Source organism: Bufo gargarizans, chromosome 9 (assembly GCF_014858855.1).
Source record: "Bufo gargarizans isolate SCDJY-AF-19 chromosome 9, ASM1485885v1, whole genome shotgun sequence".
NCBI lineage: Eukaryota > Metazoa > Chordata > Amphibia > Anura > Bufonidae > Bufo > Bufo gargarizans.
In genome coordinates, this window is record NC_058088.1 from 114,727,687 (window position 1) to 114,750,224 (window position 22,538).

General features: G+C 41.1%; 1 protein-coding gene across 1 annotated transcript in view; it reads left to right on the top strand.

The window, feature by feature from the left end:
• The window catches only part of NLGN3 (neuroligin 3), a 142,854-nt gene extending 124,025 nt beyond the window's left edge, over positions 1-18,829 (top strand). The window contains 5 exon segments of the mRNA XM_044305732.1: positions 7,353-7,502; positions 10,943-11,064; positions 11,066-11,129; positions 13,183-13,972; positions 16,309-18,829. Coding sequence (XP_044161667.1) covers positions 7,353-7,502; positions 10,943-11,064; positions 11,066-11,129; positions 13,183-13,972; positions 16,309-17,155 — 1,973 coding nt within the window. The 3' untranslated portion in view covers positions 17,156-18,829.
• The last annotated feature ends 3,709 nt before the right edge of the window (positions 18,830-22,538 follow it).

Here is a 22,538-nt window from a genome sequence, read left to right on the forward strand (position 1 = left end):
CTGGGCTCCCTCGATGTAAATACCTGGTTTGACAGCAGCCAACCACTGGTCACAACTGCAACCGGATCTCCTTGCGTCATATAACCATTGATCATGATGTTTACATCAAGGGAGCCCAGAGGAGCATGGGAGGACAAGAAGCGAGGAGCCAGCACCGGGAAGCAGGTAAGTAATCTTCCCTTTACAGGTCTAGTAAAGTGAGAGGTTTTCTTGCACAACCCCTTTAATGGTGCTCGTCTTATATTGTGTTTATTGAATTCACTTATAGTATTTACATATGTCTCCATTCAGCTTTGTAATATACAGGATATCCGTAATTAGCATCAGTTTTCTATTGACAATGCTAATGAGCCTTCTTCCAGTGAGAAGCATGAACCACATAATAAATAATCCGTGAAGTAGGGATGCACTACTGATATCTTATGGATGCATCTGTATCTCGATCACACTCCATGGATTTCAGTGGACTTTTTTTCACCTACAAAATGGATAAAGCATATTTTGTATGGTCACGTAGAAGCCTTTTAAATTCACATTGACATTGCAATTTGAGCAGTTTAAATCCAGGTGAAAAATACAGTAAATAGCGTAGATATATGCAAGTACACTGTACATGTAAAATTACCTGTCATCCATTTGTTAAACATGGGGTGTATGTTACATAATTTGTGCTTTAAAACTATTTATGCATGTGTATGCTGCTTCCCATGCAGATTTCCTATGTGTAATATACTACAAGACATAAATGCGCAGTTAAACATGAGAAGCATAAATTATGTCAACCTAAGTACTCATCATGTTTCTCATCTGCAGCTATGGAAACTACAATCATTAGCTCTATTCGAAATATGCACGAATATTGTAATGCAAATTTACTATCTGTACTGTAATGAAGGACACTTCGATCCATTTTACCTAATACGTAGAGGTTTGTCTGGTGTATCTATTGTATGAGCACACTCAACTTACAATTATACGGTAATACGTTTATTAAAGTTGTAAAGATTTAGCAGGAATAAATACTACTTCATTTGGAAAGAAGAGGTGCTTAAATGTAGCAATGCATTTTAATACCACACCTATACCTCTCTCAACAACTCATGAAAGTGAAGGCGAACCTTTTAGAGGCCAAGTGCCCAAACTAAACCCAAAAACCCACTTATTTATCGCTAAGTGCCAACACAGCAAGTTAACCTGAATACTACAGTCCAATATAGTATATCTTCCATGTACTTTATCATTTAGCCATAATAGCCTGCCTACATTGTTCATAGTGTGCCCTGCACTGATGAATGGCAGGAAAAGTCTAAGGCATATTGGTACACCACAGACTTATTCCAGGGCGTGGATACCCACAGAGAGGGCTCTGAGTGCCGCCTCTGGCACACATGCCATAGGTTCGCCACCACTGCCCTATCAGTTTCTTTATGTGACTTCCATACTCTAGGCTATGGGTATTCATAGGGGACCTGCTTAAAGGGGTATTTCCGGAACCCCTATTCATATCGGCAGAGGCAGGGTACAAGGGTTAAAAGAAAAAACTTTACCTGTCACTGGCACCTCTTTTCCAGCGCCCAGCTCTCTTCTCCTCCACTACTGGCCCTCCTCACTGGAAAGGAAGACACTGCTGAGGATATTGATTGGCCAAAAGAAGTGATGTGCATGTCACACTTCTGGTCCAGCGGGGACTGGAAGAGGAGTAGAAAGAAGCTCGGTGCTGGAACGGGAGCACAGGAACAGGTGATGTTTTTTTCAACCCCTGCACCCTGACTGCCCATATGAAAAGTGGTAAATTCAAACACCACACATATACCTTTCATGACACCGTGTGAGTTTTTTGTGTGACTTCCAAGCTGTAGGATGTGGGTATTCATAGAGATAGAGGACCTGCTTTAAGAGGTCCTCAAAGACCAGGAACTCCTATTTATATTATATTGGCAAAGGCAGGGTGCAAGGGTTAGAAAAGCTCACCTGTCACTGGCGCTCTCTTCTTCTGCGCTATGGGTCCTCCCTGGACCGGAAGTGTAATGCTTAGTCTACGCACTGTGCTGCCAGACAATGACCTCAGCAGTGACATGTGCAGGCACAACATGCGACATCAATTAGTTTATTGATTGGCTATTGAGTGGTGACGTGCATGTAGTTGGCACTTCACACTGGTCCAATGGGGACCGTAAGAGGAGTAGAAATGAGCTTTGTGCTGTGTTTTTGTAACCTCTGCGCCTACCTATTTAAAAGGGGGTTCCCGCTCTCGGAGAGCCCTTACAAGAGAACACTAAAGATGAGAATTAAAAGTTGAGCTAAGTACTAGCAAATTCTAATGAAACATACCAAAATAAATAAGGATTGTAAAGAGTGGATTCTACTGAAAAGTACCGGTAAATAAATAAAAGCCTAAAAATGATATTTTCCTCTTGCTTGATACTGTTCTGTCTAAATTGCAATCATATGTGTATAAATATTTATTTTTCTGCTTTTTTCTGGAGGCATCAATTTTATTCCTCTTTCCTTCTTCCCTCTCCTGAGCTTGGATAATAGTTTTGAGGAAAAGAGGCAGAAACTTAGGTTGGTTTGTTGCTGGTTGGGGTTAGTTGAATTCCACCTCTGCTGCTCTGGTTGCAGTTGACAAACAGCTAAACTATTAGGGGCTTCTCTGATTAAGCACTATCCCCAGATATTTCCACATGCTAGTGAAAGTCCCTTCTGACTGTGCCAGATGTTGATTGGCAGCATAATATATTCCATTTTCAGTTTTCCAGTGTTTTAGATTTCATGGCTTTTCATAAAAATATAGAATCTGGAGAATGTTGGTCAACTTTATCAACTGGGCGTACATGAAATTCAGCCAGGATGGGTCAGTAGCTAGACACTATGCCTCTTCTATAGAATGATATTTATAAGTGACATTTACTTCATATACATGTATTTTATCTAAAGCAATCCTCTGGTTCAAGAAAAAAAAAAAATCACATGAATTGTGTTACAATTGTGTAACGAACAGAACACTTACATGGTGCTCTCTTTTTCATTTGCAAATCAGCTGTGAATCCCCTGATTCGTAGACTTGTTTTCTGTCATCCAAGATGGACGCACCACTTTTCAGACTACCTGATGCACTCTGGCATTACAAGGCACTTTCTGCTACCCTTGGATTGCTCATCATTACTGATGTGAGCAGTGTTGGCCAAATCATGAGCAGGGCTGGACAAGTCGGAAGTGTCTTGGACTACTGTTGCACATTGTGTATCAGGTAGTCTGAGAAGTGGTTCAACCATCTTGGAGGACAGGAATTGGTAGATCTGCATCTGAAAAGATGAAAGGGAGGTCACTATATAAGTGCTGTGTTTATTCCCTAGTTAATGTGATCTTGATCCAGGGGGTCGATTTTAACTAAAAACGCCTTTGGACAAAGCAAAAAGGGAAAAATAACTCTTGTTTTTGGCAAAATAAATGTGGAAGAAATACAGATCACAGGCATGCACACAACACAACTTTTAGGAATCAACCAAACGTTGTACCAGACAACTGGCATTTTAATGAGATTATTATCATGCATTTCGTTAACAACTGATGATTGTACTTGTTCGGACTAACAATTTCACAGACGTTGAGCAAGCAAATTTACATGAAACTATATTTGTCCATCTTCCATCGCTAGAGTTGGAATCGTAACGATTTTCTGCTCGTCTAAATCCACTCTTCTGTATGTTGGTGAAGAACAGTCATGCCTGATCATTTCTTGAAAATAGCAGTGCCATATAAATTGTCCTTAATATGCAACTCCTGGACCATCAGTTGTTTTCTAGCTCAGAGAATAGTTTTATAGTATGTGATACTAATACTTGTTAAACTTTGAAACATTAGTCAAAATATAAAGATGTGTAAAGTTATCTAATGTAGGGGCGGCCATATACCAAGAGCTGTCTCTTCAGCCCCATTGTGCCACCAAAAACATCAACAATAGATATTGCTGGTGGCCCAGTCCTCCCTTCTCATAAGAAAGGTTTGTGTTCATGGGATGGAGATTTGCCCATGTTGTCTAATCGGACCATTTATGGCCAGCATAGGTGTTTTTACCATTCATTGACTAACGTTTAGTTCTAGACATGTCAGTGTGTGTCCTTGTGTGTCCTTTTGTTTGCTTGTCTTTATGTTGAAGATTACTATTCATAGGTGTTTGGTTGGACAAGCATATATAAACCATACCAACAAGGAGGTACATATATTTGTATGCACCGGTAAGGTTGCTACATCTGCTATAAGTCTGTATAGCAAACACATTCTCACTCCTATATAAAATTTGCAATTGGTCTGGAAAACATGTAGCGCTGTGTTTCTCAGCTTTTCTTGTTGCGCTTCACTTCCCAAAATAGAAAGTGGTCTATTTAAGAACCTAAATTTTGAGTGTGGGGGTGTTACCGTTAACTGCAGTACCTCTTGCTGCATTACATTTTTTTTAGTATTTACTATATTATTATGGTTCTTGTACATTATTGTTGGGGACCACTTTGAAGTAAAACAGAGGTGCATATAGTATTTCTTCTTTGATATCCCTTCTTCAACCTACTCCCCTATCATTGTAAATTCTTCCTATTTATGAAATGACTACACATTTATGGGGTCATTTATGAAACTGGTGTAAAGTATAACTTGCTTAGTTTCCCATAGCAACCTGTCAAATTCCACCTTTCATTTTTGACAGGTCCTTTGGAAAGTAAAAGGTGGAATCTGGTTGCTATGGCCAAATAAGGCTACTTTCACACTTGCGTTCAGAGCGGATCCGTCTGAGACGGATCCGCTCCTATAATGCAGACGATGGATCCGTTCAGACGGACCCGTCTGCATTCAATTGTAAAAAAAATTCTAAGTGTGAAAGTAGCTTCAGACGGATCCATCCAGACTTTACATTGAAAGTCAATGGGGGACGGATCTGTTTGAAAATTGAGCCATATAGTGTAAAATTCAAACGGATCCGTCCCCATTGGCTTCCATTGTAAGTCTGGACGGATCCGTTTGCCTCCGCACGGCCAGACGGACACCCGAACGCTGCAAGAAGCGTTCAGGTGTCCGCCTGCTGAGCGGAGGCTGAACGCTACCAGACTGATGCATTCTGAGCGGATCCACATCCACTCAGAATGCATTAGGGCTGGACGGAAGCGTTCGGGGCCGCTTGTGAGAGCCTTCAAACGGAACTCAAAAGCGGAGCCCCCAACGCTAGTGTGAAAGTAGCCTAAGTCAGTTTTCCTTTACACCCATTTGATAAATGACCCCATTACTTCCTACCAATGATCCAGCATTGACCATAAATTGTATGTCGGAGGTACCACACAAATATACACCTGAACACTAAGCAATATACCTGGCAGCATGTGCAGTATATGACCCCATTCATAACACCTAGTCTTTGCCACGCACCTAACATCCAGGCATAAACATATAATTGTGTCCAGCAAGCGACCTTCCATTGCTTAACCTTCCACGGGAGTAGCGGCTTTTTGAGTAACTTGCATATGAAATTTACTGTAGCTTAGTAGGAGTTATGATGGAGGTGCAGTGGCCTTCTAGAGAGACTACAATCCAGGTAATCTGCAAATATATGGTTGGTATTTTTAGAATTACCAAGTGCGCATTTGCATTTAATATATTATATATAGTAATAATAATAGTGATTATTATTTGTCCATTAACTCAAGATAAAACAGCATGGCAATTACTACTAGTGTCTCCATGCAACCTTTAAAAAGAGAATTTTGTTCCATTAACAACAAAGCATAATAATTTTCTTTAGCTCCATGGCACATATTACCCCTGCATTATAAAATTGATCTTGATGTATTTCGATTAAATAAAGAATGCTAATTTTTTTTATCTTTGACATCTCTGATGGAACCATCAAATAAGATATTTGTCTTTGGGAACTGTTGCACATAAGATACTGTACAGTTTAGATGTCTCCCATATCAGTGCAGGACATTCCACTTCTTGTACACTGTTACATAACATACTAGATATCAACACCTTTGTAGTTTGGGCAGAACCCACCCCTGAGGGCACTTTAGTGTAAAAGCTGACCTGTCTGTGTAAATGAACCCCTCATTTTGAGAGCTGTCCTTCAATACCAGGGTAAGAGCTTATATTATTTACGCTCTAGACCTGTTATCTCTTGAATTCTCTTGTTTGTTTCTGTTTGTTCGGCTCGGTCTCCTGCTCTGCTCAGGACCCAGCGCTAAGAAACAGGGGGAAGAGGTATCGGATAATGACGAAGACGAGGAAGGAGGTATTTGCTGGCTGAGGCTGATGCATGGAACTTGTTATCATCATACTTTCCTTCCATCACCCCTTCCTTCCATCCATTAGAAAAATATGTCAGCAGGGTATTCATGTCCATGTTTTATGCACTGCTCATCTCTTAAACTTCACATCTCCCCCAATTCCTCCATGATTCCCTGTTTCTATTTTTACCGAGTCCATTTGTCAAGTCAGATTTGCACCTGGTCTTTCTAGCATTTTTTCAGTTCCATTTAGAAATGTCTTTGCCTTGGTAAGCTTTCACGGTTATTACATGTTTGAGCACTGAAGCATAGGTTACAATAGCCAATGCACTGGGTGAGGGGCAGTACTATGTCTCATGTGGATACAAGTTATGCATCTGTGCTGGTGATGAATAGGTCTATGGAGAAACAATACATTGAACCTATGATTTGCACACCCTCTTGTTCTTTTGTATTCATTTCTGATTACCAAATCATTATTTTTGATTGTGATCCTTGTGAGTGAGGAACATGAGTATTACATTTTGGGTTATTTAATATTCCTCATTACGTTATTTGACCCTTTATTTCTCGTTAACATTACATATATCCTCTTTAGATTGAGCTTCGGTGAAACGCTCTCTGCTGTAAAAACGTGCTTTTCTCTTGTCTGTTCGTGTTACTATATCCATATTCCTTGCTTGATGTCTTGGCTTTCTCCTGTAAATAGGGCAGTGCCATGTTTCTTACTGGGGAATTCATTTCGCAGCCTTGTTGTGATCTTCTTTCACAGGACTGTGCTTATCCTACTAAACTGCTGTCAATCTCACAATGGTCACAGTCCTGAGAAAGTGCTTGTTTAGTCTTTGGCATGAAATGCATGCTTTATTTGCTTCTGCATTCAATGCTGTGGAAGGTGATGGTAGAGCTGCAGGAGGTGACTCCCTTGTGTGTGCTGGACTGGTGGTTTCTACGACATTCCCCTTTATGTGTTCCTCGTATCTTTGAATGAATGCGTCAGTGAACCTGACATAGGAGATTTATTGTACTAACACAGTGACTTGTTTTAAGCACCATTATTTTTTATTTCTTCCTTTGTAGATATCCGGGACTCGGGGGCCAAACCAGTCATGGTGTACATCCATGGTGGATCCTACATGGAGGGCAGTGGAAATATGATTGATGGAAGTGTACTGGCCAGCTATGGGAATGTGATAGTCATCACATTAAACTATCGTGTGGGAGTTCTTGGTTGGTGACTATTTTAATATATATTCATTCCCTCTCTGTATCCTTTATTTACCTTCTATTATTTACTGGTGTCTCTGCCTACTCTCCAAGTATGCCTTTGGCTTTATGCATATGTAATTGTTGAGTAAAATACAATAATTAATAAGCCCATTTGTCATCCTCAGGGCACCATCAAAGATAATGGGTTCCTTGAAGCATTTAATATTAAAATTATGAGTTAGCAATGGGGAGCTTATTTCATTAATTTACTACCCCCTCCTAGCTTCATTACTTCCCTCTCAGGTTTTTCCAATTTACATGCTATTTTGTATATAAAAAAGTTGTAAGGTGTCATGGTGTCAAGTTTAGGCTTTCTGTACAGTGCTCAAATTCTAATTATGTGTTTTATACAGCATACCCTGCTGCAAAAACGATAGCTGATATTGACTGCTACCTATATGTCTCTGTTTTGCAAAGTGTTACTACCTGTCTATATTACCTGACGCATTTCTTTTATTTCATCCAAAATTGTATAGTGCAGATTTATTAAGACCGCCGTTACTTCCGAAGTTATAAAGCGGCACTGGCCTCTTTATAATTTCGGCGGTTCTTCCTCCAGTTCTAAATGTAAGACAGCTTACTAGCTGTCATACATTTAGGCCCCTTTCACACGGGTGAGTATTCCGCGCGGATGCGATGCGTGAGTTGAACCCACACTGAATACCGACCCATTCATTTCTATGGGGCTGTTCACATGAGCAGTGATTTTCACGCATCACTTATGCGTTGTGTGAAAATCGCAGCATGCTCTATTTTTTGCGTTTTTCACGTAACGCAGGCCCCGTAGAAATGAATAGGGTTGCGTGAAAATCGCAAGCAAGTGAGGATGCGGTGCGATTTTCACGCATGGTTGCTAGGAGACGATCGGGATGGAGACCCGATCATTATTATTTTCCCTTATAACATGGTTATAAGGGAAAATAATAGCATTCTGAATATAGAATGCATAGTAAAAAAGCGCTGGAGGGGTTAAAAAATAAAATTAAAAAAAAATGTAACTCACCTTAGTCCACTTGATCGCGCTGCCCGGCATCTCGTCTGTCTCCTTTGCTGAACAGGACCTGTGGTGACGTCACTCCGGTCATCACATGTTCCATCACATGATCTTTTACCATGGTAATGAAATTAATGCTCACCACAGGTCCTGTTCAGCAAAGGAGACAGAAGAGATGCCGGGCTACGCGATCAAGTGGACTAAGGTGAGTTAAATTATTATTATTTTTTTTAACCCCTCCAGCGCTATTTTACTATGCATTCTGTATTCAGAATGCTATTATTTTCCCTTATAACCATGTTATAAGGGACAATAATACAATCTACAGAACACCGATCTCAAGCCCGAACTTCTGTGAAGAAGTTCGGCTTTGGGTACCAAACATGCGGAATTTTTCTCATGCGAGTGCAAAACGCATTACAATGTTTTGCACTCGCGCGGAAAAATCGCGGGTGTTCCCACAACGCACCTGCACATTTTCCCGCAACGCTCGCCTGAAAGAGGCCTTAGACCTTTTTCTATGCCTAAAACAGGTGTAGAAAATGGTAAATGAGATGGGCCTGCTGGTCCTTCCCCGCCCACACCATGCCCACTTTTTTAGACCTGGCATGAGCAGGGTGAAGTCACAGATCGCAGCGCAACTAGATGTTGCGCCGCAATCTGCGCCTGAAATACGCCTAATATAGGCATATTTCAGCTTGATAAATGACTCCCTATATGTTTCCTTTTTGTTAACTGCCTACTGCCATTTAATTTTGCAGTTGCTTGTAGGGCTCATACCGTAGACAGCTGAAATCCCCACAAAGAAGGGAGATATGGTTGTCACTATCTCAGCCAAGGATTGCTCAATACACAACATTCCTGTGTTAGTCACAGCAGTCATGTGATAAATCTTGTGATCTGTGGAAATAGGGTATGTTTACATGCAACAGATATGCTGCAGAAGGTTTTGCAACTTTAAAAATCAGTCCCTTACATATATAGGAGGTTTATAAAAATGGCATGCACATGCTGCAGAATTAGCTCAATACTATTAAGAGGTAAATAATTTAATGGAAACATGATGGTTTACAACCAGACTGTTACAATGTACAGTGGTCCTTATTATATAAAGGACTTATGATACAATATTTGCAGCTTACAGTGGTCTTTCCTGGGCCCCATTGTATGTTGAAACCTAGACTCAATATACAATGACTCAGATCCAGCTAAGAAACATAGCCATTCACTGGTAAAACCCCTGCATTGGCTGTGGATTATTTCCTTTTTACAATACAGCGCAGTACAGTCCTGTACTGCCCTCTGCCTGTACCAGGGTGAGCTGCTCCTTTGGACACCAGGTGAGGGCGGCTCCATTTTTATTTTCTGGTACATGTTTGTACTGTTCAGGACACTGAGGATGCTTCTTTCCTCATTCCAGAAAGTGATTTGCACATACAGCTTCCAACATCTATTCCTGACTGTGTGAGCGTGATCCTCTGTTCTGGACACTGCTCGTCTTGCAGGAGCGCAGCATTATACTGATTTATAATGCTGTGTGCCTCTGCATGACCTTATTGCTACATAATCATAGTGACATAAAGCTGGCAGTATAATTCTGTAGAAGTAAGGTCATGCAGAGGCACACAGCATTATAAATCAGTATAATGCTGTGCTCCTGCAAGACGAGCAGTGTCCAGAATGGAGGGTCATGCTCTCACACGGAGCGTGATTTCTGGATTGCACGCGTGCTTGTGTGAAACAGCCCTAAGAACTTGCGATATCTGTCTTGGTTATCTGCTTATTTTTCTTAAAGGGAACCTGTCACCATGAAAATGCAGTGTATTCTGCAAAACATGTAATTTATGCTTTCTTAATTTCTACTGATTCTGCTTTGAATTCCAGGAGGCGGTCCTATCAGTGATTGACAGCCTTCCCTCTATGACTGTGTCTACAGAGAGAGCTGTCAGTCACTGATAGGACCTCCTCCGTGACTTCAGAGCTCAGAATCAGTAGAAATTACAAGTTTTACTGAATATTTTCCAATAAAACAATATATCAATCTGCTCAGCTCCTCCTCCTCTATATAATATGCTGCAGGTAGATTAAACTGAATATTCATGGTGACAGGATCCTGTTAATTATTCATATTCAATTATGCAATGATGTTTTGGAACCAATTACCAGTTTTTCTTGAATTATTGACGCACGTTACAATGATTTCAACGTACAATGGTCGTCCTGGAACCAATTAATATTGTAACTTGAGGGAGCACTGTATTAGTTTCAGTGGTAGCTATGAGCCTGGTGGCCAGGCTGATTTGTGTAAGGCAGAAACAGCATGTGTGATTACAAACTTAGGTTTTCAGCATCTGCACGTAAGCAAGAGTTCCGTCATTCACTAGCCACAATGTATTTATCTTCATAGGATTCTTAAGTACTGGAGATCAAGCAGCTAAAGGAAATTATGGACTTCTCGATCAAATTCAGGCACTCCGTTGGGTGAGCGAAAATGTGGCATTTTTTGGAGGTGACCCTCGCAGGATCACAGGTGTTTGGCTCAGGCATTGGAGCCTCTTGTGTCAGTCTCCTCACCCTTTCTCATCACTCTGAAGGTATATTGAATTTGTGGTGCCGTTCGTAGCAGGATTGCAGTGTGATGATTTTATAGTTGTACAGTTATTATTTGTGTCTCCTGTTTACTCCACCATCCAGTAACCATCACACTATATCATTGTTTCATGATTACACAGTGTAACTCCATGTCTGTATGTCTGTTCCACAACATTGAAGGTCTTTGGATCACCTGACATTATTCCATGATTCCATCAGCAGATGTCCCTGTTTGGGCCAACTTTTAAGGTACTGAAATGAGAAAAAAGAGCAGCCTTTTATTTTGTATACCATTCCATATTTAAAGGGGTTGTCAGGGCCCTGTTCTTGAGATGTGGGACCCACACCTAGCTTGACATTTATGGCCTATCCTAGCGATAAGCCATAAATGACCCCTATGGGACAACCCCTTTAAGTTTTCCTTACCTCTTACTTTCATTTTACATTGCTTACATTCTAAATTTTTGTGCCATCCTATTTTTACTTTTCTCCTGTACCCCATTAATTTAAGGGGCTGTACAGAGTTGAAAAACGGGGTGGTTTTCTTCCAGTAAAAGTGCTATACTCATATTCATGGGCTGTATCGAGTATTATTGAAGTAAATGGGTTTAACTGCAGTGCCACACATAGCCTGTGGCCAAGTGTAATGCTGTTTTATGAAGAAATTAGCCATGTTTAACTAATACTGTACAACCCCTTGATAGGAACACTCTAGGCAAAATTGACAAGGATTCAAGGAAAAACTAATCTACGACCCCTTAGCGCCTGCAGTAGGCATTATACAGTGTATCAGTTATGCTCAGAGTGTTCCTTAAATTAATTAACCAGTTAGGGCTGTACATTTCCGTTGCACATTCCGCCAAAAAGAGCGGACAAAAAAGTCCTACACACAAGACTTATTTTCCGCTAAGAAGTGGACATTTTTGTCATTGGGGTCCTTTAGGCTCATTCATTTCAGTTACGTGCCTAATCTAGCATTTCCGTTATTTACGTTGTTCTTCTCCTCTAACGGAGCAGAAGAATGGAAATTGCTAACTTATAATTTTTTTATATTTTTAACCTTATCGGGATTTATTTTTAAACACCAAAAAAGGGTTTTCTGTTAATATTTTTTTTTTATCAAGCACCTGCAGCATGCCTCCTGAAACATAAGAATCATACTTACCTGCTCCACACCACTCTGGTCCTCCACAATGCCTCCGCTGTCTCCATACATGCTTCCCAGTCTCTGTTTACATCAGCCATGGCCACATGCACTGCTCCAGCCAATGACTGGCTTCAGCGGTCAAGTGCTGCCTGTGGCCACTTCACCGCTGACGCCAGACATTGGCTGGAGCAGTGCATGTGTCCATGTCCATGGCAGGCCGGATGTAAACTGCGCAGGGACTAGCAGGTGGGGGCAGTGCACCAGAGAGGCACAGAGAAGGTTAGTATGAATCTTCTGTTTCAGGGGGCATGCTGCAGGCACTTGATAAAAATATGATTATTACCAGAAATTCCCTTTAATCAATGTTACGTTTTACAAGTTTAGTATTTTCAGCGAGGATATTTATATATATATTTGAAACCCAGGACTATCTATTCTCTGTGATTTGGACTTCTAGTTAAATGCAATCTTCCTGCGATAAGCAATATCATATCTGCCATTTTTTTATTTTTGTACTCCCCATTTTCAAATTCTCTCTCCCTTTCCTCTTCACTGGATCCACTGATTCCTTTTTTCTCCATCTCCCCTTTTTAGAAAGCTCCTCTTGTGCTGTGTTTCTTCCCTGGCACACACTGAGACCAGCTGGGCAGGAAGTTGGGCTGCTGATCTCTTTATATCTGTGTCTGTCTTTCTGCATTACAGTGTCTGATGCTGAGATGAAAACCAGAAACACCTACTTCAAAGACAGTACTGTATGCTGTACTGTATACTGTATTGAGGTTATATCAGTGATTGTAGATGGAGATAGAGGTGCACAGTAGAATAAAATGGAAAGCTACATACTTTGAATGGATGTTGTGCAGTGTTAAATACAAATTGCTTCATAAGTTTATCTGGTCTCTTAACAGGTCTGTTCCAGAGAGCTATCATACAGAGTGGTTCAGCTCTTTCCAGCTGGGCAGTTAACTACCAACCCGTAAAGTATACACGATTGCTTGCCGAGAAAGTGGGATGTAATGTGCTAGACACTGTGGATATGGTTGACTGCCTCCGCCAGAAAAATGCCAAAGAGTTGGTGGAGCAAGATATCCAACCAGCCCGCTATCATGTAGCCTTTGGTCCAGTTATTGATGGAGATGTAATTCCAGATGACCCTGAGATTCTCATGGAACAAGGAGAATTTCTCAACTATGATATAATGCTAGGGGTCAACCAAGGTGAAGGACTCAAGTTTGTTGAGAATGTGGTGGATGCAGAAGATGGCGTATCTGGGAGTGATTTTGATTACTCTGTTTCAAACTTTGTGGATAACCTATATGGATACCCAGAAGGCAAAGATACACTGCGTGAGACCATCAAGTTCATGTACACTGATTGGGCTGACCGAGACAATCCCGAGACTCGTCGAAAGACATTAGTTGCTTTGTTCACTGACCACCAGTGGGTAGAGCCATCTGTAGTGACTGCTGATTTACATGCCCGTTATGGCTCTCCAACCTATTTTTATGCCTTCTATCATCACTGCCAGAGCCTGATGAAGCCAGCATGGTCTGATGCAGCCCATGGAGATGAGGTGCCCTATGTGTTTGGTGTCCCTATGGTGGGTCCAACAGATTTGTTTCCCTGCAATTTTTCCAAGAATGATGTGATGTTAAGTGCTGTGGTCATGACTTACTGGACCAACTTTGCCAAAACCGGGTAAGAAAATAGAGCAGCGGTTCTTATATCTTTAACAAAGAATAGATTTGTGGTCTACAATAAAGAATGAAGGTGATTTATCAAAACTAAGGGAAGGGAACTGTTACCTCTAGCTTTTATTTAGACACTAAACCTGAGTGGTTGCTATGGCCAGCTGCTCCATTTTTCCTTTACATTAATAACTACTTCAACCACTACAAATATATGTCGGTGGTAGGGTCTTTAAACATGGTGTCGCTCCAGAGTGGATCGGGCATCATAGCTGCCATATTTATGCTGTTTCAAACAGCAGACAACTGGAGGCAATGTCTGTGATTGGCGATAACGCCAATCACACACACTTATCCCCTCAGATGCTGTGATCAGTTGTGACCATGGCATCTGAGGCTGCTTTCCCAGGCGCTGTGCTCCTTGTGCCCAAACTCTCCTCTATTCTCAGTGCCCAGTTTCCCCTCGAATAGATTGGGGCAGCTGTTCCTTTAGTGTAACTGACTCAGTCTCTATGAAGAGTCTGAGACTATTGCAGCTGTGGTTCTTTTGGAGGCCTTCAAGGGGCAGGGACCATAGGAACATAGCAAATCTCCTACAAAATGCTGCAGTGATAATCCATTGTAGTGTATAGGAGAAGTGCTCTGAAGATCACGTATCCAAGTGCCATAAGGGGACTTTTTAAAAAATCTGAAAAATATCAATATAAAAAAAATCAAATCACCCCCTTTCCCCATAATAAAAAATAGATTATTTGCACCACCATGTCCCAAAATGCCTGTACTATTAAAATATAAATGTATTTACCCTGTATGATGAACGCCGTAATGGAAAAAGAAATCAAAATGACCAATTCTTAATTTTTTTGTCACCCCCACTTTCCATTAGTAAAAACTATAGATCGCCCCACAAAAAATGAGCCCTCATATAATTCTGTACATGTAACTAAAAAAGTTGTGGGGGTCAGGAATTTGTCACATATTTACTTGTATAAAAAAATGCCACTTGTATAAAAAAATATTTGATGCCAGAAAACTGCCTTATAGCATTGAATAATTCCCCTAATGTTCTGTACTTTTCTTGTTGTTGTCATAAAATAAAAATTAGTCATATACATGGCATTAAAATCTGCACCATTGGTTCCAGAGAGCAGATGGAGGTTTTTATAACAGGTGGCGGTCTAAGTGGCAGTGTAATTGACATAATTTTGGGTGTCATACTGTCAGCATATTTGTACCAGTGAAACTGGCTGGCCTGTTGAATATGCGCTTGGCAGCTGAAGGCATCTGTGTTGGTCCCATGTTTATATGTGCCCACATTGCTGAGAAAAATTGTGTTTTAGGCCTCATGCACACGACCGTTCTGTCTTTTGCTGTCCGCAAACCGCGGACCCGCAAAAAAACAGAAGCCGCCCATGTGCCTTCCGCAATTTGCGGAAAGGATCAGGCGGCCCATTGTAGAAATTCCTATTCTAGTCCGCTATATTTTTTTTGCGGGGCCACGGAACATAGCAACGGATGCGGACAGCACATGGAGTGTGCACATTGAAGTGAAAGGGTCCGCAGCCGAGCCGCAAAAATGCGGCTTGGATGCGGACCACAACAACGGCTGTGTGCATGAGGCCTTAGTATATGCAAAAATATGGAGGGCAGGGTGTGATGACATTTTCACTGCCTGGCCCAGTCAGTTAAAGTGCAGGGGGCATGGCAATTGCAGAGAGAGCAGCGCCTCTAGGTGTAACAGCAATGCCCCCATTGTTTGTAGAGGCTCATTTACATATATTAAAACATAATTTTTCTAAGCAATGTGGGCACATATGAACATGGGACCAACACAGATGACTTCAAGTGCACACGCAACAAGTCAGCTAGTTCCACAGGTGCAAATCTGCTGACAGATGCCTTTTAAATCGATTCACTAAGATTGGCATTTGATACGAGTGTAAAAAGGCCATTGCAGCAAGACGTACCAAATGTATTAAGAGGCATGCCTCCTAATTAATTTGGCTCATCTTCTGGTAGTCTGCATGCAACAAAATCAAATCTACACCAACTATGAGCTAACATAAATATGAAGTGCAATTTATGCTGGTTTCTTGTGGAATTTATACTGAATCTGTCGGCCTGTGAGGCCACGCCCCCTTCCACTATGCCCCACCCACTTTTTCAACACTTTTGACATGTGGTGAGAAGGGTAAAAAGTCACAAATTGTAGAACAAATATGGCATGCATCATAATTTGCAACTGCGTAACACCGTAATAGTGGCAAAAAAATTAAGAATGTGCCCATTTTCTTTCTGTTACATTTTAGATAACTTTTTAGAAAACTGATCTATTTTCTTTTTTAGGGACCCCAATAAGCCTGTCCCACAAGACACCAAGTTCATCCACACAAAAGCAAACCGCTTTGAGGAAGTAGCATGGTCTAAATACAGTCCACGGGATCAACTCTATCTACACATTGGCTTAAAACCACGTGTACGTGATCACTACCGTGCTACCAAAGTGGCATTTTGGAAACACCTGGTTCCACACCTATACAATCTACATGATATGTTTCATTATACTTCAACTACCACCAAGGTGCCACCATCTGACACTACCCAGAATTTACATATCACTCGCCGGCCCAAGTTTCCGGATACTAAACGACCAGCTATTTCTCCCACACTTAATGGTCCAGCATCCAAATGGAACCCAGACCTGGACCCAGTGGACCCGGTTGTGATACAGGACCCAAGGGACTATTCTACTGAACTTAGTGTCACTATTGCAGTGGGAGCCTCTCTTTTGTTTCTCAACGTGCTGGCTTTTGCTGCACTGTACTACCGTAATGATAAACGTCGTCAAGACACACAGCGGCAGCCTAGTCCACAGCGTGCCTCAGCCACGCGGGATCCAACACACAGCCCGTTACCTCCTGAGGAAATCAATTCTTTACAGATAAATGCTGGACACCCTGATTGTGAGGGAGGAGGGGTCACCAGCCATGATAATCTACGTATGGCCACTCTCCCTGACTACACACTTACTTTACGTCGTTCTCCAGATGATATTCCACTCATGACCCCTAACACCATTACCATGATTCCAAATTCTCTGGTGGGACTGCAAAGCCTTCATCCATACAACACATTTTCTGCAGGCTTCAACAGCACTGGCCTCCCCCACTCACACTCCACCACTAGAGTATAGCACCCCACCATGTTGCACTTCCTCCTTGCTTGGACATTAGATCTATATGAGGTGTCTGAGGCAAGGGAGAAGTGGTTGAAATGACACATTCCATACCCCCAAAGAGGAAGGGGGACCAGTGTGGGGCTCTGCTTCTATGATGATGAAAAGGGTCTGTTCAGCCAAGACCTGTCAAGAACACACTTCTTCTGTGCTCTTGTTTTCTAAAGTGCTTTTACCCTTGTGGAGGCACATCGAGAGTTAAGGAAGCTTAGCAAAGAAAAGGATTTGACCTTAAAGAATATGGTCTGCAACTATGTATAAAGAGAAGCAGGAGATTGTGAGTGAAGAAGAGGCAGGAGGGAGACAAGCCTAATGTATTTTCCTATCCCTTCCCAGAAGTAAATGTCATCTGAGTGTACTATAAAGCTATACTGCCTTTGAAACTGGAAAAATGGTATAGATAAGCTGCTGCAGAAGAAATGTCTTCTTTACTAGCCTAGGTACGACATAAAATGTATAAAAAAAATATGTTTAAAAAAAGTAGAAAGAACATACAGTTAGTTGCAAATTAAAGGAACTACGTTCATTGGCCTAATTTTTTTCCCTCCCTCACCTGCCCCAGATCTGTGCCAAATTCACATACCAGCTGTGGAATGGGGTTTAAAATCTACCCAGTTTTTATACTACCTTAATCCTCCCAGTGCCAAACATAGAAAGCCAGCCATCGTTGAAAAATGCAAGTCATTGGTCTGTATCCCCAGCTTAGCCATCCCCTCTAGTTACCATTGAACTACGAGCAAATGTATCCAGTCCTTAGCTGTGTAGGTCATCAATGTCCTACCACTGAATGAAACCTTTGGCATTGTAATATTTACTTTGATTTTCAGATACTTGAGAAACAATCTAGTTGCCAAATTCTCCAACCTTGTCTTCAGTGAGACATATTAGTTTGGTCACATAGCCTGTCTTTCTGAGTTTGGGTATATACTTTAAGATGAGACTTATTTTGTTATTCTCTTTATTACCTTTTATTCATAGATGTGAACAGGGACTAGAAGTAAAGCGATTTCTCCTGACTTTATGTATTATGAACGACGATATATAAGGGGTTTTAAATCCCACTGGAAGAGATGTGTACAGAATATTGTCTGTTTGGATTTCGAGTTAGAGCTTCAAGCTTAATATGTATCAGATTTTAAAAGGTTGGCTGTATACATCGACTGACATGGCAGCAGACACCTTATACTATTTTTACATAAAAATATGTATTTCATACATAAAGTTTCCCACCTCTGCCTCCTTGGGTATGTCTGTAAATGGGTGTAGAACAAATTGTTTGTGCATGTATGTGGGTATATGTATGCGTATATACCTGTGTATGTGTGTACGTATATACATATATATAGGCATACACAGGAACACTAACAAACTGTTGTACATATGAATACTCACATAGATGTTTGCTCCCCCTCCCACTTCTTCCTCCAACTGGGAACCAACGCCTTTTCAGCTTTTCTATCATTTGCCATGATTTTTTGGACATGGGTTTTGTGACCTGGAGGGATGCCATGGGTTCAAGTGACAGTTTTTGTGACACAGAGGGGCACCTGGGGTCAGTATTTATAGAATGTATTTATACTGTATCACAGGAGAGTAGAAAACGTATTCCAAATAAAGAAAACTCATATTTTTATATGCTGGGCAATTAATTTGTAACCTGCGGGAAGGTTTATCTTCAGTCAAGATTTCTGAGGGTAAATGAAGAATATCCAAAAATATCCTTACAGTCTGTTCCACAGAGCCGCACTGTCGTGAGCCAGCTGGGGTAGGATACTTCAGCCGCTGTAGCAGTTGGAGTACTGCCTAAAGAGGAAATCTCTTGAGTGGTACATTTCAGGTAAGTGAACTCTGGGGTCATATTGATCTCCATAACATCAGGGCCATGATTTATCAAACTGTTTTTGTCTTTATTTTGTAGAAAATTGCATCTTTTCTGTCGTGTAACTTGTAAGCCAAGTTTAGCAATAGTCTGTGACAAGTTAGTAAGTCAGGTTCAGAAATCCAGCTGTTTGTGGGTGTTCCTGTGAAGCACGTTGGTATTTCTACCCTGTTCTCTCCCAGGCGCTATTGTCTGTGACCATGACGGGTAAGTAGACTCTGGTCCTTAAGACAGAAAGTGTTGCTATTTTATTGACAGATACAGACAGGAGGACATAATTTGGAGCAAAAGGGAGCATCGAACAGTATAATGACTGCAATTCTATTGTATGTATAGTATACTGTATATTATACTGTTGTAACGTTTTATAATTCACGTGTTATTTTGTCACTGAACTTAGACTTCAAATTCCAATTTTATGAGCCTCCCAATAATGTCATGTGCTGCAAAACAGTACTCTACTATTTGTATTTTCTAGCCAGAGTCTATTAAAGGTTGGTGTGTGGAGCCATGGTATGGGCCATGTCCAGTACTGCAGCTCAGTCCCATTCATTTGAATGGGACTGAACTACAATTGCAGACAAAGCCTAAGGACAAGAGTGGTGGAGTTTGTCGAAATGAAAACAAGAATTCTTTATCAACACTAAATGCGGTTGTCATGATGAGGAATAAAACAACAGACTTCTAACAAAGGATCCTTAGAATTGTTAGATTATGTGAAATACCTGTATTTACTAAACCAAGCATGTCAGGAAAGCTGACTGCTGCAGTCCATGAGCAAACTGGCCATAGACCCTACAGGGAAATTTCCCTTCTGGGCTGATGCCCAGGGGGCCACCTGAGCACTCATCACGGCTCCTAGCTGGGTTCATAATGATCTGATGCCCTCAGGAGTAATTAATGCTGGGAGCATTGATGACAGGTCGAGACAATCCAATGTGAGAATCTTGGGGCTACCTGAGGGTGCAGAGGAAAGAAACCCTATTGGAATGATACAGTCTTTAATTCTTGAGAATTTTGGAAAGGAACACTTCTCGCCTTTATTCTTCGTGGAGAGAGCCCATCAGATTCCCGGAGGTAAACCGTTTCATGGTAGACAGCCATAGGCACTCCGGGCAAAGATTCTTGTTTCCCGGGATAGAGACATGATTTTAAAGAGGGCCAGGGAGTGTTCCCCTATTCTATATAATGGTAGTACTGTCTTTTTTTCTGGATTTCTCTAAAGAGATTCAAGATAAGAGACGCCGCTGTTACAAAACTTCTACAGGGCAAAGACATTAAGTACCGTATTCCTTTTTGTATCCAGCTAAATTTTGGATAATAGTTTAATGGAGTAACCCACTTTTTTGATACTCTGGCCCTTGTCACGGACTGGCTAGACTGGAATTATGTTTAAGTAGTGGTGTATTCTTTTTGTTTTCTTCTTTTTGTCCTTTCACGGAGGCGGGTTCATTGGGGAGGGATAGTCTGAGTAGAGAGGTCTGCTCCTTGTTAGCGGTGGATCATGGGGATTGGGGTGTTTCAGATGGGTTGTGATGCGTCTCTTAGGATGGATAAGTGTGGGGTCAAGGTTCCATTATTTTTTTTTTTTGTGTGAATTTATTTAACTGATTATATGTCGGTAAGAATTCTCACCTGGAATGTACGGGGACTTGGGAATAAGCTAAAAAGACAGGCGGTGTTTGATTTAATTCTGAGATATCTACCAGCGGTTGTCTTTTTATTAGAAACCCATTTTACTGAAGAGGCTGTGATGCGGATTAATAGAGGATGGGTCTCACAGGCATTTCATTCAACTTTCACCAGCCACTCTAGAGGATTGACGGTGTTTATACATAAGAAGATCGATTTTGTCTGTGAGATGTCCTCTATTGATAAGCAGGAGAGACTTGTTTTTCTTTATGAGAAACGTGTTGGAATATCATGTATTCTAGATTTTATGTATATTCGTCCCCCTTTCTCTTTTCATGTACTTAATTGCTTATTATTGTTTATAGAACAACGGCCAGATTGCCTTACTCTAGAAAATGGGGATTTTAACTGTGTGATCAATCCCAAAACAGACCGGACTTCTAGGAGTGGAGACACTAATTGTTCTGTATTTAACCAGTGGTCTCCCTTGGCATGATTCTGTCAAGAGTCCGGCTTTGTAGATGCTTGGAGTTTTCTAGGACGGGGGAGAAGGGTTTATTCCTGCGTGTCTAAATCTGGGAACTGCATGTCCAGGATTGATCTGGCTTTAGCAAATGAAAAATACTTGTGATATATTAAACAAATAAAATATGAAGCCAAGTCCCTCTTGGACCACGTGCCAGTAACCCTTGAGCTTTGTATGCTTGGTGCTAGACAGGGGGTAGTACTTCCCTTTAGACTGAATCCCTATTGGCTGTCGGTAATAGACATCCATGATTGGTTGAAACAAGAGATGGTGTACTTTTGGGATGTTAATTATAAATCAGGTAAACCCAACTGGTTTGGGGTGCGTTTATGGCCTTTTTTTAGGGGGGCTATTTGCTAGTAATATCTCTAATTTAAGAAGGGGTATGGGATGAAAGAGAGGGCTTTAAAAACAGCTGCGCTACGTGGGATGAATCGCTTCTCCAGGGAAAAAAAAACTGAGGAGACTAGAAGGGTGATGCAAAATACAAGTCAGGAGTACTCTGAATTCCTCCTTGATAAGGCCCAGCAGAGACTCTTCTTCAAGGGACAAAAACAATTCAGTAAATTCGGTCGTCCGGGAATATTTCTAGCTAAGGTGATATCTAATCAGGACCAAAAAAATAAGAAATACTTAGTATTCATTCAGTTGAGGGTATAATTATTGATAACCAAGATACAATAAAAGGAGCTTTTTTAAAACACTTTGCAGAAATATACAAACGGATGAAATGATGGATGTCTATTTGGACTCTATCACTTTTCCGGTTCTTATTAGGTCACTGTCACTAGTGGGTTACCTCAGGGGTCACTATTGGGCCCTATTCTCTTTAATATATTTATTAATGATCTTGTAGAAGGCTTGCACAGTAAAATATACATTTTCGCAGATGACACTAAACTGTGTAAAGTAATTAACACTGAAGAGGACAGTATACTACTACAGAGGGATCTGGATAGATTGGAGGCTTGAGCAGATAAGTGGCAGATGAGGTTTAACACTGACAAATCTAAAGTTATGCACATGGGAAGGAATAATGCAAGTCACCCGTACATACGAAATGGTAAAACACTTGGTAACACTGACATGGAAAAGGATCTAGGAATTTTAACCACCTCAGCCCCCCTAACTTAAACCGCCTTAATGACCCGACCTTTTTTTTTTACAATTCTGCACTACACTACTTTCACGTTTTTTTGCTCAGTCATACAACTTACCACCCAAATAAATTTTACCTCCTTTTCTTCTCACTAATAGAGCTTTCATTTGGTGGTATTTCATTGCTGCTGACATTTTAACTTTTT